At 32.5% G+C, this 16037-nt stretch overlaps 2 protein-coding genes across 3 annotated transcripts in view; both read left to right on the plus strand.

Annotated features, from left to right (window-relative positions):
- LOC126778548 (GTP cyclohydrolase 1) overlaps nucleotides 1-14468 on the plus strand; it is a 43496-nt gene extending 29028 nt beyond the window's left edge. The window contains exons 2-7 of one of the 2 annotated variants that reach the window (XM_050502213.1): nucleotides 9462-9739; nucleotides 11159-11266; nucleotides 11955-12056; nucleotides 12626-12791; nucleotides 13102-13218; nucleotides 14057-14457. In XM_050502213.1, the coding sequence (XP_050358170.1) occupies nucleotides 9481-9739; nucleotides 11159-11266; nucleotides 11955-12056; nucleotides 12626-12791; nucleotides 13102-13218; nucleotides 14057-14186 (882 nt within the window). In that variant the 5' untranslated portion in view covers nucleotides 9462-9480 and the 3' untranslated portion in view covers nucleotides 14187-14457. Of the gene's footprint in view, nucleotides 1-9461; nucleotides 9740-11158; nucleotides 11267-11954; nucleotides 12057-12625; nucleotides 12792-13101; nucleotides 13219-14056 lie in introns of both variants that reach the window. The other variant, XM_050502214.1, reaches the window with a different exon arrangement.
- Nucleotides 1-16037, plus strand: part of LOC126778554 (uncharacterized) — a 165439-nt gene that overhangs the window by 127975 nt on the left and 21427 nt on the right. The window lies entirely within an intron of this gene.

The raw sequence follows: 16037 nt of genomic DNA on the forward strand, positions 1-16037 counted from the left end.
ACCCGATCACAACGCCATCTATCGAGCCTAATCTAAACCATCCAAGGACTGAACGACAATAATAATACAAGGATTAAACACTAATAAAAAACATCGAAATTGGTCCAGCGGTTTAAGAGAAGCTTATTCACATACACACGTTCAGAAGACATGTATATATAAATACTGTTTTTGCGATTCAGTTGAAACTTTTTTTTATTACCTATTCAGCTACGAGAGGAGTTAAAACAAAAAAAAAACAACTTTGAAAATTGAATTGAAACGCGATCTCTTTGGTCGATATCTTGAAGAATCTATGGTGTAAATTATGGTGGTATTATATATTTATATATCACTACTTTTTACACCTTCTTCGAATAGGCTGCTGTCATATAAATGACTTGACTGGCTGAAACTAGACAGCCGCTAATTACTCCATTACCATTATAGGGTATTTTTTGATCAGCAGTTTCAGCTTCCAGGAAAATTATGTGTATATAATGTAATGAGAGTAGTACGCTGAAGTACCAGATATCTACGTTGATATATCTAGGCAGAATTTAATGAAAAAAAAAATTATTTTTTTTACAATTTATTTCATTAAACTAGATGTAAAGTCGTTTTTAAGCAAACTAATTAAATATTATTAATTTTACGTTTGTTATTTAAAAATTATATCCAAACTCCACACGAAATTGCGTGCATAGTAGCTACTATACCATTTTTTTGCTGTCCGTACGAGCTAAGGTCAAACATCAATGTATCGTTGTGATATTGTTGAAATCAAAACACTGTATCGATGACGTTCGTCGCATTATAGAACGTATTACAAAGCGATAAAGATCAGTTTTGTATGTACGCGACAGAAAATTGTAACAAATCGTTCAAAGCGTTTATCCTCGTGAAAAAGACGGTCAATGTTAAATTAAGTGAATTCGTTATTTGATTTTTTATAACTCGTTTTTATAACTGTATAGCTAAGTTCGAAGCTTAATCAACTTAAAACGTATAATTAATTATTTTTGTACAATATTCAATATCAAACTCATAACACATCACAATGATATATTTTATAACTAGCTGATTCCCGCGTTTGCGCAGGCGTAAATTATTTTATATATCAATCAATATTAACAATCGCTTCAGCAGTTTAGATGTGATAACGTAACAGACATTTACTGGTGGTAGGGCTTTGTGCCAGCCCGTCTGAGTAGGTACCACCCACTCATCAAATATTCTACCGCAAAACAGCAGTACTTGTTATTGTTGTATTCCGATTTGAAGAATGAGTGAGCCAGTGTAATTACAGGCACAAGGGACATAACATCTTAGTTCCCAAGGTTGGTGGCGCATTGGCAATTTAAACGATGGTTAACATTTCTTACAATGCCAATGTCTATGGGCGTTGGTGACCACTTACCATCAGGTAGCCCATATGCTCGTCCGCCAACCTATACTATAAAAAAGACTAAGTTACGTTCACATTTAATGTATTATATTTAATATGAAAATCAAAATTTCAACTATTCGTTATTATCTGAATAATCGTTCATTCATTTCGTAGTTCATTCATAAGTTGATTGAATGAAATGAATGTAATTTAAAATCTTCAAAGATTGTATTTTTTATTATATCATGTAGGTAGACAGCCTAAAGGCAACCCATAAACACTGGCGCTATAAGAAATTTAACCATCTTACATTGCTCAGACCCGACAAACTTGGAAACTAAGATATCCGTTGTACCACGAAATTAAGTTAATTAACCTATAATTATTAATTGTATTTACTAATGTTCGGCCAAATATCGAAATCGACGATGAAAAAATATTTTATGAATTCGCTTTTTTTTCCAACACTACCTTGTCAAAGGCCAAACAGTTAACAGGTTGTCAAACAAAATACTACTGAAATGTCTTTGCTTATTTATATATAGATCGTTAAATAATTATAATTATAATTTTTATGTTTTTTGTCTATTGTATTAGCGAGAAATAAAACAAATTTAAAATAAAATAAATAAATACGATTGGTATTTGTTCGTGACAGCTATATAAATATAGTAAGTCTGTTTCATTTGTTTATTAATTGCAACTAGATTATGAGTATTTCAAATGAGTCATGTGATATAAACTTGTTTCCCGCGGGGTCCTGGTGTTAGGTAAAAGTAGTGTGTCTGCCCTTGGAGTTTAAGCTTGCTGCATACCAAATTGCATCGAAATCGGTTTAGTGTTTTGGCCGTGAAAGCTTATTTATAATCTTAGTATTGACTAATTAGCCATCCGAACTTCACACAAATTAATATAATTTTTCCTAATCGCCCAAAGAATCGGAATTGCGATTCAAAAGGGAAAATGCTGCTAGCATTTCTGCAACCATTCCACAGTGTCTTAATTTGAATACTATCCATTTTTAATTTTTGTTTGTGTATATTTACGGCATTAATATATTAAATGATTTTATATTTGACTATTTATATAATAAATAGTAATCATATATGTAATATAACGTATCTTTAGTCAACTGTCTTGTGTTATAGTTTAATCTTGTGGTTAATATATATTTTTCCTTTTTCTGGCGAATATCTACGCGTTGAGCGTAAAATATTCTGCCAATGCCATATACAAGAGATGACACATAAATTTTATCAATCGGTTTCAAATTTTGCAGTGTTTAACGATGATGAGTAAAAACCATATAAGACTACAATGATGGTTAATATTAGTAACAGCCTGTTAATGTCCCACTGCTGGGCTAAGGCCTCCTCTCCCTTTTGAGGAGAAGGTTTGGAGCTTATTCCACCACGCTGCTCCAATGCGGGTTGAAAGAATTACACATGTGGCATAATTTCAATGAAATTAGACACATGCAGGTTTCCTCACTATGTTTTCCTTCACCGTCAAGCACGAGATGAATTATAAACACAAATTAAGCACATGAAAATTCAGTGGTGCTTGCCCGGGTGCCTTGAACCCACGATCATCGGTTAAGATGCACGCGTTCTAACCACTAAGCCATCTCGGCTTTAATATTAACATAATATTTATTTTGACAAGGAAAATTACGATATGAGTAATTGAATGTATATATTAGATATTTTTTTCCCGTCTTTTAAACATACACTGGCAACTGCGTCTTGTCTATTATTATTCAAGAGATCTACAAACCTCATATACAGAAAATTTGTTTAGTTTTCGCAACGTTTGCTTCGAAAACTACAGTAACAGTAACAGTAACAGCCTGTCAATGTCCCACTGCTGTGCTAAGGCCTCCTCTCCCTTTTGAGGAGAAGGTTTGGAGCTTATAAAACTAGCCATTACTAAATTAATAGGCAACATATAAGTAAACATAACCTAGGCTTTTATCCCGAAACTATAAAGTATTTCTTAATATAAAAGTTTAATATTAATCGGATTACCAATCCGGAAATCCGGAACGGATAGAAACACAAACTTATCTACGCAATAATAGTTGCCTGTCGATTACATTAACAGATAGAGAGTGAGTGAGGTAGCTATGAACGTGACCGAACTATAAATAGAATAACTTACTTTCAATTTCGAAGTTATTTGTGTTATATATACATATAATATAAAAAGCCGAGATGGCCTAGTGGTTAGAACGCGTGAATCTTAACTGACGATCGTGGGTTCAAACCCGGGCAAGCACCACTGAATTTTCATGTGCTTAATTTGTGATTATAATTCATCTCGTGCTTGACGGTGAAGGAAAACATAGTGAGGAAACCTGCATGTGACTAATTTCATTGAAATTATGCCACATGTGTATTCTACCAACCCGCATTGGAGCAGCGTGGTGGAATAAGCTCTAAACCTTCTCCTCAAAAGGGAGTGGAGGCCTTAGCCCAGCAGTGGGACATTAACAGGCTGTTACTGTACTGTTACTGTATACATACATATAGCAACACAAAATGGGTTTTAAGTATTATGAAATTTATATAAAGTAATGTTTGTTGAGTGAAATTTTTATTACTTTTTCAGTTAAAAGAATTATCTCATTAACTAGCATTTAGTTCTATGATATTTGGTGCGCCTAGCGATGTGAATGATGCAGGTTCGAGGACCCTAGGCTTTCTTTGACTTTGTTATAGTAAAATTTTATTATTTTATGCATAAATTCGGGGCTGATTAGCCTCACTCTCCACATAAGCTTTTCGCCTAATTGAAGGGGAAATATTTTACTAGAAATTCCTTATCATAATTATTCCCTTTTAAAATTAATAAGAAATTATAGTTTTTTACTATTTAATAACTTTGATTAATTAATAATAACAATATCCTGGGACTTTATTCACACACGGCCATCTGATCCCAAACTAAGCAGAGCTTGTACTATGGAAACCAGACAACTGATTTACTACATATACTACTTTTCATTTGTTATACATACTTATATAGATAATTACACCCAGACTCAGGACAGACAGACTTGTTCGTGCACACAAATGTCTGTCCTGGGTGAGAATCGAACCCACAATCTTCGGCGTAAAAGGCAAGTTTCAACCAACCACGTCAACCGGCCCAATTATTATTATAATTAAACCTTTATCGCGTAAAAATATAATTAAAAATAGTATTTTCAGACTGAAAAAAACTACTCATGTACGTTAAAATGACTTAAGTGTATATCATATTTTAATGGTGGTAGTACTGGCAGGCTCACTTAGGACCTTTTATTTTATATCACTGCAGCTAAACATCAATCCTTTATAATTCCGTGTTCTGGTTTGAAGTCTGGACGGGCAGCAAGTTATATATAAAAACGATATGTATATATATATTAATGCTTGTAAGAGCTAACTTGAATATTATATACTCAAATTTATATGCAAAAACAATTAACATGCTCGATAACATTTATGTAATGTTTCTCCGTCCGATTTGCTTTCCTATAGCTTTAAATGGATTTTATTGGATCTTTATATATTTGTTATAGACAATAGCTTTGTATATATTTACTTAGTGGTAAGACTTTGTGCAAGCTCCTCTGTGTATCCACCAGGCAAAGCAACTGTGCTTAGTATTGTTCTCCGGTTTGAAGAGTGAACCAATGCAACTACAGGGATGAGGGACATAGCATCTTAGTTCCCAAGTTTGGTAGCGCATTTACTTGATCTTATTCGTGACAACTGCGACCGTACAATGACTGGATTTCTAGGTCATAGAAATATTTAACCTAACCGCCTTGTTCTAAAATACTTAGACTAACATCGTAACAATGAATGTTTTTTGTATGTTTAAAGGCATTCTGAGATGTTTTTTTTTTTTTTTTTTTTTTTTTTTTTTTTTTTTTTTTTTTTTTTTTTTTTTTTTTTTTTTTTTTTTATAGAATAGGAAGGCGGACGAGCATATGGGCCACCTGATGGTAAGTGGTCACCAACGCTCTTAGACATTGGCATTGTAAGAAATGTCAACCATCGCTTACATATCCAATGCGCCACCGACCTTGGGAACTAAGATTTTATGTCCCTTGTGCCTGTAATTACACTGGCTCACTCACCCTTCAAACCGGAACACAACAATATCAAGTATTGCTGTTTTGCGGTAGAATATCTGATGAGTGGGTGGTACCTACCCAGACGAGCTTGCACAAAGCCCTACCACCAGTAAATCAGTCGCTAATATAGTCAGTAATTAACTATTTTGTGCAATTAATATCGTATTAATTGCACAAAATAGTTAATTACTGACTATATTAGCGACTAGCTGACCCGCGCCCACTTCGTTGGGCGGCAAACATTTTACTTGTGATGAAATTTTGATTGTGGTTCGGTTACTGAATGCTATGATTTATTTCCACTTAAACCACGAAAAATTCTTTTAATTTTTCGGGTCAATATATAGCCTATGATACTCACAAATTATGTGTCTTTCTATTGATAAAAGAATTTTCAAAATCGGTTCAGTAGGTCCAGAAATTACCCCCTACAACCTCACAAACTTTACATCTTTATAATATTAGTATGCAAGTATAGATAAGACCGCCTTTTGTACATAGTTTTCGTTTTTTTTATGTTTGTGCTTAAAACTGTGTGATTCTGTTCTTTTGATGTACAATAAAGCATATTCTATTATATTCTATTCTATGTTAAACAGTCGATATAATATATTAATAATTATATTAAGATATCAATAACCGCACGATTACAACATATTGATAAACATGCAGTTTTGAACTTATGGTTCATTGATTAATTATTATTGTACATGTTAACATGTAGATAATACAATTACAAATTAATTAAGAACTGGTGGTAGGGCTATGTGCAAGCTTGGCTGGGTAGGTACCACCAACTATCAGATATTCTACCGCAAGACAGCACTTGTTATTGTTGTGAGTGAGTCAGTGTAATTACAGGCACAATTGACATAACATCTTAGTTCCCAAGGTTGGTGGTGCTTAGCGATGGAAGCGATGGTTAACATTCATAAAATAGATATGCTAACTTTCTTTTTTTAATTATTTATTTACTTTAATTATAACAACTATCATCACCAGAAAATCCGAATGCCTTACTCTCAAACTACTCTGTAGTTTCAGCTAAATTCTTCAGCTTGTTACAATTTGCCAACATGCATAACCAATATTAAGATTGACTTCAGAATAAGAAAGAAATATAAAACAAAGAGGACTTATCCTAAGATTGGTTATAGGCCAGAAATAGGTTATAGGTCCAGCAATAACCCACGACTTTAAATATAATTTTAATATAACCGCTTCGGAATGGGAATCAAATGTCAAAGTGCCTAGAGGCTTTGGATTCGTAAGTACGGGCTTGTTAAGCCCACACTTGTGCACTATATAAGTCCTGCGCAATTGACTCATCTCTCTTGAGATTTGCCGCCGTGGCCGAAATCGTTCAGGACTTCATCACCCTTAATTATTTCCGTTAAATATTAACAGTCTGTGAATGTCCCACTACTGGGCTAGGGCCTCCTCTCCTTGTTTGAATAGAAGGTTTTGGGGCTTAATCCACCATAATACGGGTCGGTAGAATACATATATGGCAGAATTTTAATAAAATTAGACACATGCAGGTTTCCTGAAGATTTTTTCCGTCACCGTCAAGCACGAGTTTTTTTTTTTTTTTTTTTTATAGAATAGGAAGGTGGACGAGCATATAGACCACCTGATGGTAAGTGGTCACCAAACGCTCTTAGACATTGGCATTGTAAGAAATGTCAACCATCGCTTATAGCCAATGCGCCACCAACCTTGGGAACTAAGATTTTATGTCCCTTGTGCCTGTAATTACACTGGCTCACTCACCCTTCAAACCGGAACAAAACAATATCAAGTATTGCTGTTTTGCGGTAGAATATCTGATGAGTGGGTGGTACCTACCCAGACGAGCTTGCACAAAGCCCTACCACCAGTAAAGAGATGAATTATAAACACAAATCAAGCACATGAAAATTCAATGGTGTTCGCCTGCATTTGAACCCACGATCATCGGTTAAAATTGTCGCATTCTAACCACTAAGCCATCTCGCTTTTTCCCTTAAATAATGAACTTTAAATGCAACTAAAGGTAATCTTTCAAAATGAAAACTTTACCATCACTAAGTTTTGCTTCCATCACTCTTTATTATTATTACAATAATATAACAAAAAATAGCATTCGGATTATCTAATATGATAGTTATTATAAGTAAATAAATAAATAATATATATATATATATAACATTCTTCCCGACTATACTGGCTGTCGTCGCGTTTGCACTCTACTACCACTTACCATCAGGTGGAGTAGAGTCATTTGCCCTCCCGGCGCATATAAAAAAAAATAACTTATTGCTTTGCATATGCGAAATAAAACCTTAACTTCGTCTCCAATAAAGGAAAATTAGTATATTTTGATAATTAAAACAACACGCCAAACACGCGTGACAAATTTGAGCAAATTGTAATATATATACTTGATGATATGGCTTTTTCCAAGCACGTCTGGGTATGCACTCATCACCCATTCTACCGCTAAACAGCAATATTTTGTATTGTTATGTTTTAATATGAAGAATGAGAAAGCCAGTGTAACTACACGACTTTTAGTTTACGAGGTTTGTGGTGCTTTGTCGTGGTAATTATTAATATTTCTTACAGCGTTAACTCCTATAGACTGTGGCGACCATCAGTTGGCCCATTTGTCTTTTTTTCATCTATTGTACGCTAATGCTACGGTATTATGCCAGTAACCAACCCTTGTCAATAACCTATGTACAGACCTCAATTTCAATTTAAAATCCAATTATTCTTCAGAAAAGTTTATAAATATTTTAGAACAAGTTGTAGCATGAAAATAAATGTAAGCCTACCTCCGGTACCAATTGACATTGTAATACAATTAAATTATTATAATCCTTGTTTTCCAATGTATTGTCAACAATTAATGTGTCAAGACTTAAGTATATGTAAAAAAATCATGGTTCTAATAAACGTAGTTAATCGACTGTTTAGTTCAACGTTTTCTCTCTTTCTGTCACTATTGATTTGACATTCGAAAGAAGAAGACAATATTTTATCACCTATCGCCTGCTAAACAACGATTATAACCAAGGCCGTAATTGTCTTCGAGAGAAATGACACTTATTTTGACGCGTCATCAACTCGTGTTTATTAAAACGCATGATCTCGTTAATTAATTATATATTATATTAATTAAAATAAATAATCTCATGTAAAACATACATAATAAGTCTTATCATTTCTTTCTTAGTATGATACGAATGTTAGAAAAATTTCGTAATGTAAGTAAAGATAACAGTTCAATGAATTACTATACAATCTGGATGACGTGTCTTATTTTAAATTATGATACATTCTTAATTTAAATAATTGAAACATTATTTTCGGCTGTTGAATAACAGTCGTGGAATTTTTTTTTTAATTGAAGCATGAAATAATAAAGAAGTAAGTTTCTGAGGCTCTCATTGGCCGATGACGTAACAGGCGGGCAACGATCATTCAGAGTACAGACAAATTTGATTTTGACCAACGTTTTAGATAGAGAAATAAGTATTGACAATAGTAAGCTACTAATTACTTGCATTTGCATTAATTGTCTGTTAAATTGTAATACATAAAATAATAAAAAAAAAACAACAAAATCTTAAAGATTCTTAATAAAATATAATCTGTCACTCGACATAATCGAAGAATAGTAAAATAATATTAAACATACAAAAATATTTATATATATATATATATTTTGTATGTTTAATATATTAGTCATTAAAGATACTGGCACATAGTAGGATACAAAGTAACAAAAGTTAGAAAACAATACTGTCCCCTAGGAAGCGTGTAAAATAGGTTATCGAGATACATGTCGTAAAATAATTACAGATAACCTAAAGATACACTAATAAAACTTCATTCCTAAAGTTAATCGACGCAATCCGCACGTTTCGTTAACGCTCTCTCGAATCGAATAAAAAATTTTAACAAAAAACACATTTATAGACTTGATGATAAAATAAAAATGGCCGCGGTCAATGGAAAAGATCTAACTGAACAACCGGTGCCGCCATCATCCTTGATACGCCGCGTCAGTTCGCGCTCGATTCGAAATTCAATTTCGGAAGACAAAGAAAATGGCGACGTTTGCGCGGGAAAAGGATCGTTTGTAAGCAAGTATAAGAAGACGCCAGAAGCGCTGAAGAATTTTCACATGAACGATGCTGAGAGCGAATTAGAAGTACCTGGAACACCAATGACACCGAGGACCTCTACTACACCGGGTTTGTTAATTTTTGGACTAGCAGTAATCCAGATTTATTATTCTGGCAACATTTTGATTTCTTCTTCCATAACTATCTAGAATATAATCTGTGTTAAGCCCATCATTACCAGAACACGATTAGAGAAGATTGTAGTTTTCAAAATATAGAACTACCACAGATTATATTTACAACGCTTGTACCACGTACATTCTAAATTTTCTTTACCATGGATATTGAATGTAAAAATATTCACCCAATTCTGGAATGGGGTATCTTTGAGTGTGGAACGTTAGGGTACGTATAGCTAACATTTTGTACACTACCCAGAATAACTTGAAGAAGTATAATAAGCTGGAAACTTACACAAACTGTTATCAAAAATATACATCGTTTTACAAATATGCTAGCAAAAAGTATTATATAAAAACAATAAATTAATAATGTTTTCGCCATGTTATTTTGTTCTACAGTGGCCTTTTTAAAATGCGGCATAAGTTCGATGGTGGACTTTTCCGTAAATTTTTATATTTATTTAATTGAGTATGCTGTACGTTTATACATATATTACAGAGATTATAGTATTTTAGGCGATTCTAATAAAGCATGTGACCTTTCGTATTCCTTATTTTGATATATTATATATTTAGTATCGTATAAACTGTGAAATAGTAGGCGATGTGGATGGAACAGAGCTCATCTCACTCTGCTCAATTATATAAATATTCTTGTGAAAACAATATTAATGGTGAATTAGAATAAATTTGTGATATTTTTTGAAGCTATAATAATTCTCTGTATTCTTTGTAAAGTGACGTAAAAGCCAGTAAATGTCCCACTACTCAGGCCTCCTCTCTATGATCGTCGTCCGTCGTCGACTTTGTTCGATTGGTTGTTACCGATAAATATGCCACGTGGAGACCTCACACTGTGCCATGTGTTTGCAGAAAAATTGTCGTATTTCTGTTTAATACAGCGATCCAAACTGATTTTATTATTGATTTTACAAGTTGTTTATATTAATTAAGAATATTTAGCTTTTAAGGTTAATAGTTAATACAAATGTTTGCAATAAGAACTGCGAATAACTTTTGTTTAATACAAAACCCCACACGGACTAAAATAAACCAATCAAAATAGAGGGTAGAATATACAACTGTCAACATTTTTCATAGCGTCAGTCCAATAAAAAATATTTTTAGGTATTCTCTTTTCAAATCAATTATAATTGTATTAAATTCTTAATTTAAAAAAACCATGTAATAACTTAGCAATTATTATAAACAAAGTAAGTTATTAAAAACAGATTATTTCTGCCTGCCCTTGAATACCTTAGATCAAATATACTTAGCCTGCAACATATTCAATGCAATAACTTCAATTAAGTAAATACCAATGGCTAAGATTCCAATATCAACATAGATTTATCTTTTTTTCCAGGCCATGAGAACTGCACATTCCATCACGACCTGGAACTCGACCACAGACCACCAACCAGGGAGGCTCTGCTACCTGACATGGCTAACTCCTACAGACTATTACTTACAGGTAAGATTACGATTTCTTATCCGTAACCCAAGGTTTCTCTGATATATGACATTTTCTTACTGAAATTAGTTAAAAGCAGTTAATAACATTAGTACCATAAGAAGCATTCTATAAAACCACTGACCGGTAAAAGTAATAAAAGGATACAAATATTTCTACTTATTTCAATGTTCACTAACGAATTTACTTTTAAACTTTGTCATTATTTCATTAAAAAAAAAAAAAAAAACAAACAAAATTATCAATTAAATTTAACTAATAAAATTTAAAGTTCTCAACCAAATTTCCCTATTTCAATTCCTAACTTTTGGTTGTAATTTTTTTTTTCTTCAAACTTAAAAAAAATTCATAGATGTCTTATCCATATTCATGATTTATGTTTATGTTATTTTAATTTAGTTTTATATTTTTATATATGTTTTAATTTCCTAGCACAATCGAAATTTAACTTTTACTTACTTACTTAGACTTGTATATGTTTTGCGCCAGTTCACAATCAATTTATTTTCTCCCTATTTACTTTGTTATCCATTTTACTTGGATTTTCTACATCCTTTCATATTAGTAATACACTATTTAATGTATAATTTAGTTTGTATTTAATTTATTACTTTGTTCTTAATTTAAAAATTATCATATTGTTAGAATGTTTTTTTAATGCTTTAATGTGAGGTTTTTTTAATTACAGGTTTAGGCGAAGACCCCGAAAGACAAGGTCTTCTGAAAACACCAGAACGTGCTGCTAAGGCGATGCTGTTCTTTACCAAAGGATACGATCAAAGCCTCGAAGGTAACATTTGATTCTGCACACAGACTTAAGTACTTTAAAAATAACATAATTTTCTTAAATGTGTTTGATGTAATCATCGTTTAATTTTAAATAGAATAGAAATTATTTTTAATGACAAAAGGAATATTTCCTTTTATATTTTCATGAAGATTAATTAACTAATTATGATTTTATTAAAATATATGATTGATGAAAAAGAGTAACAACTGACTATTTTACTGTCTATTCTCCGTAGAACCAACATCTAAAACCAATGGTAGCTTTATTAATTTATTATTAAAATAGTTACACCATCAATTTATCTAACCATTTAAAAATAACAACTAAAACAGATAATCTTACGAAGTGTAAGCGAATACGTCTTTCAAGGTATAAACTACATTATTAAAATGTCTATAAGAATAATTTATTTTCTTATTCCTTCCGAGCAATATCTACATTCCGAGATGTTAGATTTATTGTATAATTATTCTTGATTTAATTGATATATTTTATGATCAGTTAAGCTAGTTAACAGTGCTTGCAAGAGCCTATTTGAAAAAGTAAATTTTGCTTTTGATTTCTTACAGAGGTCCTGAACAACGCCATATTTGATGAAGATACGGATGAGATGGTAGTGGTTAAGGATATCGAAATGTTTTCAATGTGTGAACATCATCTCGTTCCGTTCTATGGCAAGGTCTCCATCGGCTACCTTCCCCAAGGCAAGATTCTTGGGCTCAGTAAGTTGGCCAGGTAAGAAATTATTTTTCTACAGTTTTAATTTAAGTAGCAACCTATAGGTGTTCAACTGAGCAAGGTTATCGGATGATGAGAGTTAGACAATAGAGAGTGCACCTGTGTTTGCTCACACTTGTGCTCTATAATATGTCCTGCGCAGTTGGCTAATCTCTCTTGAGATTAGCCACCGTAGCCGAAATCGGTCCGGAAGACATTATTATTCTTGGTCTTATTTGATATATTTACTATTTATTAAATAACTTTAGTCGAAAAGTATCACTACTAGTAAATACCTGTCTGTCAATAAATTCCTGTCCGTCGGTAGAATCGTGGAGATCTTCTCCCGCCGGCTGCAGGTGCAGGAGCGCCTCACGAAGCAGATCGCGGTCGCCGTCACGCAGGCCGTGCGCCCCGCCGGCGTCGCCGTCGTCATCGAGGGAGTGTACGTATGCTCGCACACACACAAATACACACGCACACTGTATATAATTATATTACTGGTGGTAGGGCTTTGTGCAAGCTCGTCTGGGTAGGTGTCACCCACTCGTCAGATATTCTACCGCAAAACAGCAGTACTTGATATTATTGTGATCCGGTTTGAAGGATGAGTGAGCCAGTGTAATTACAGGCACAAGGGACATAATATCTTAGTTCAGAAGGTTAGTGGCGCATTAGCGACGTAAGCGATGGTTGAAATTTCTTTCAATGCCAATGTATCCGCCTATTTTACACAATATATTATACAAACATACAAACACATCGGACATAATATCTTAGATCCTATGGTTCACCGCACTTTGTCAGTGTAAGATGTTGCTAATATTTTTAAGTGCCATTATTTATGGGCGAACGTGACCATTAACAGATGGTTAACGGATCGTATTTGCTCTTCTATACTTTGTACAGTAGCTCGTAAAGAACAAGCAAGTATTGACAGAACCATCAAGTATCAACCTTATTTGGAGTGGTATGTGTCAAGCCCGTCTGAGTAGGTGCCCCCCTCTCATCACATATTCTAGTGCCGAAAGGAAATAGTAGTATTAATGTGTTCTGATTGGAAGGGTGAGTGAACCAGCGTAACTACAGGCATGAGGGACATAACGTCTTAGTTCCCAAAGTTAAGGGCGTATTGGTGTTGTAAGAAATGGCTAATATTTCTTACGACGCCAATGTCTGTGGCGGTGGTTGTGGTTACCATCATGTATTCCATCTGCTCGTCCACCTGTATTATAGAGAAAAATAAACGTTCACCATCAGTAAACGTTAGCTTCCCCCAACAGTCACATGTGCATGGTGATGCGCGGCGTGCAGAAGATCAACAGCAAGACGGTGACGTCGACGATGCTGGGCGTGTTCCGCGACGACCCGAAGACCCGCGAGGAGTTCCTCAACCTCGTGCACTCCAAGTGAGGATTACACCGATTAATTGTTATTTCATGTTTTGCTCATTCATTGTAAATTATTTTTACTTAATGTAGTTTCTTTGTGTACGAAGGAGTTTTTTTGCTTACAATTTTTTTCCGTTTTCAAAACCAGTATCTTGTTTCATACTGAAGACTGTAACTTGTAGCTTTTTAATAGCCCTTTTGACGTCACTTATGTTATGTCCTTTTATATAATCCAGAAATATATAACATAATTAAAAAACAAATGTGCTTAAAAATATTCTACATCGAATTTGTTTTAACGATTTCGTTTTCCCATGTTTTTTTTTTTAATTTATATACATTTTTAATTTTAATTTATAAACATTATCATTAATGTTTATTTAATGACTTTTACAATGCTAATACACATAAAAATATTGTGTTCGATATTTAAAATACAGTACCAGCTCTAAATTCAAAGTTCCTTCGTTAAATATCATATTGAAACTTTTTATAGGTTATCATAAGTGTTTGTGTTCAAATTATTTACAAAAATTGCAAATATTAATTACAAATCAGCAATAATTTATATTTAAATTAAATTAAGGTTTCTTTTTAATTCATATTTTAAGTAGATTTATAAATAAGTTTTTAATTATGAAATGAATCAGCAAATGCTACCAATAACAATTCTATATTATCTGTTCAAGGATTTTTATTTAACATCTAAAAAAAAGTGTTATTTAATTTAAAATATTTTATTTTAATATAAATTAAATAAAAAATATAAAGCTTTTGTTTAAATATTTTTTTTATAATAAGTTAATCAGAATTATCTTATTGATACTTAAGGATTAAATTTATCAATACTATACAGACTCCGGATTATTATTATACTCTTGTATTATTAAACTATTAATAATACAAAGAAGGAGTTTAGTTCTGTTTTAAGATTTATTTTTACATAGCGTTTTTATATATAACAGTAAACAGTAATAAATGCTGGTTTGTATTTTGCTGATTAAATTTTTTATGGTAAGTTATTTGTGCGCTTTTCCATATATTTTTTTCTTGCTGTATTTTTTGTTTGAAGAAAATTTTAAGCAATCTTTCATCAAATTAAAATTTAATACAAGTTTTAATTTTTTTTATATCACGCAATTTTTATGTTCTGATTTTCTATGTTAGATACAATGCGTGCCAAAACTGTTTTGTAAATATAGTTTTTTTGTTTCATTAATTGTAAATTAATATATATATATATGTTTTTTTTTTCAATTTAAACTGCCTTAACTAAAATCAAATTCATATTTAACTTAGTTATTTGTGTTAATAAAAAAAATTGTTTTTTTTTTTTTTATTGTTGACAAATGAATATTTTTTGTGAGATTCGATGACTTATTACATTGCCCAAAAACCATCGCTTCTCTCAAAAAAAATGTTCGTTAGTTTAAAAATCGATTACGATGAGTACAATTTTTTGTCTATAAGTGGACCAATGTAAAAATCTCAAGGCGTAAAATGGCTGACGCTTGACATTTTTACAATTTTTTCTTTATTATTACAATGTTGATTCCATGACGATGCCTTAGAACAAATGTGAATATACGAATTTTATATTTAATATTGTAAAGTGAGCATTTGATTTTTTAAATAAATTTTTTTATTTAAGTTCAATTTATGATTTTTATTTGATATATCCCTATATATTTATTTATTTAAAAAGAAAGTTATAAAACTGGGGCTTAATTCGGATAAAGTAAAGCAACAGCTCGTAAATATCGCACGGCTGGACCTCTCTCTTCTAAAGGAGATGAAAAATCTAGTGTCATGGATACATATGTGGCAGTATTTCATCAGACACATGCAGGTTTCCTCGCGATGTTTTCCTACA

The sequence above is a fragment of the Nymphalis io genome, chromosome 26 (assembly GCF_905147045.1).
Source record: "Nymphalis io chromosome 26, ilAglIoxx1.1, whole genome shotgun sequence".
NCBI lineage: Eukaryota > Metazoa > Arthropoda > Insecta > Lepidoptera > Nymphalidae > Nymphalis > Nymphalis io.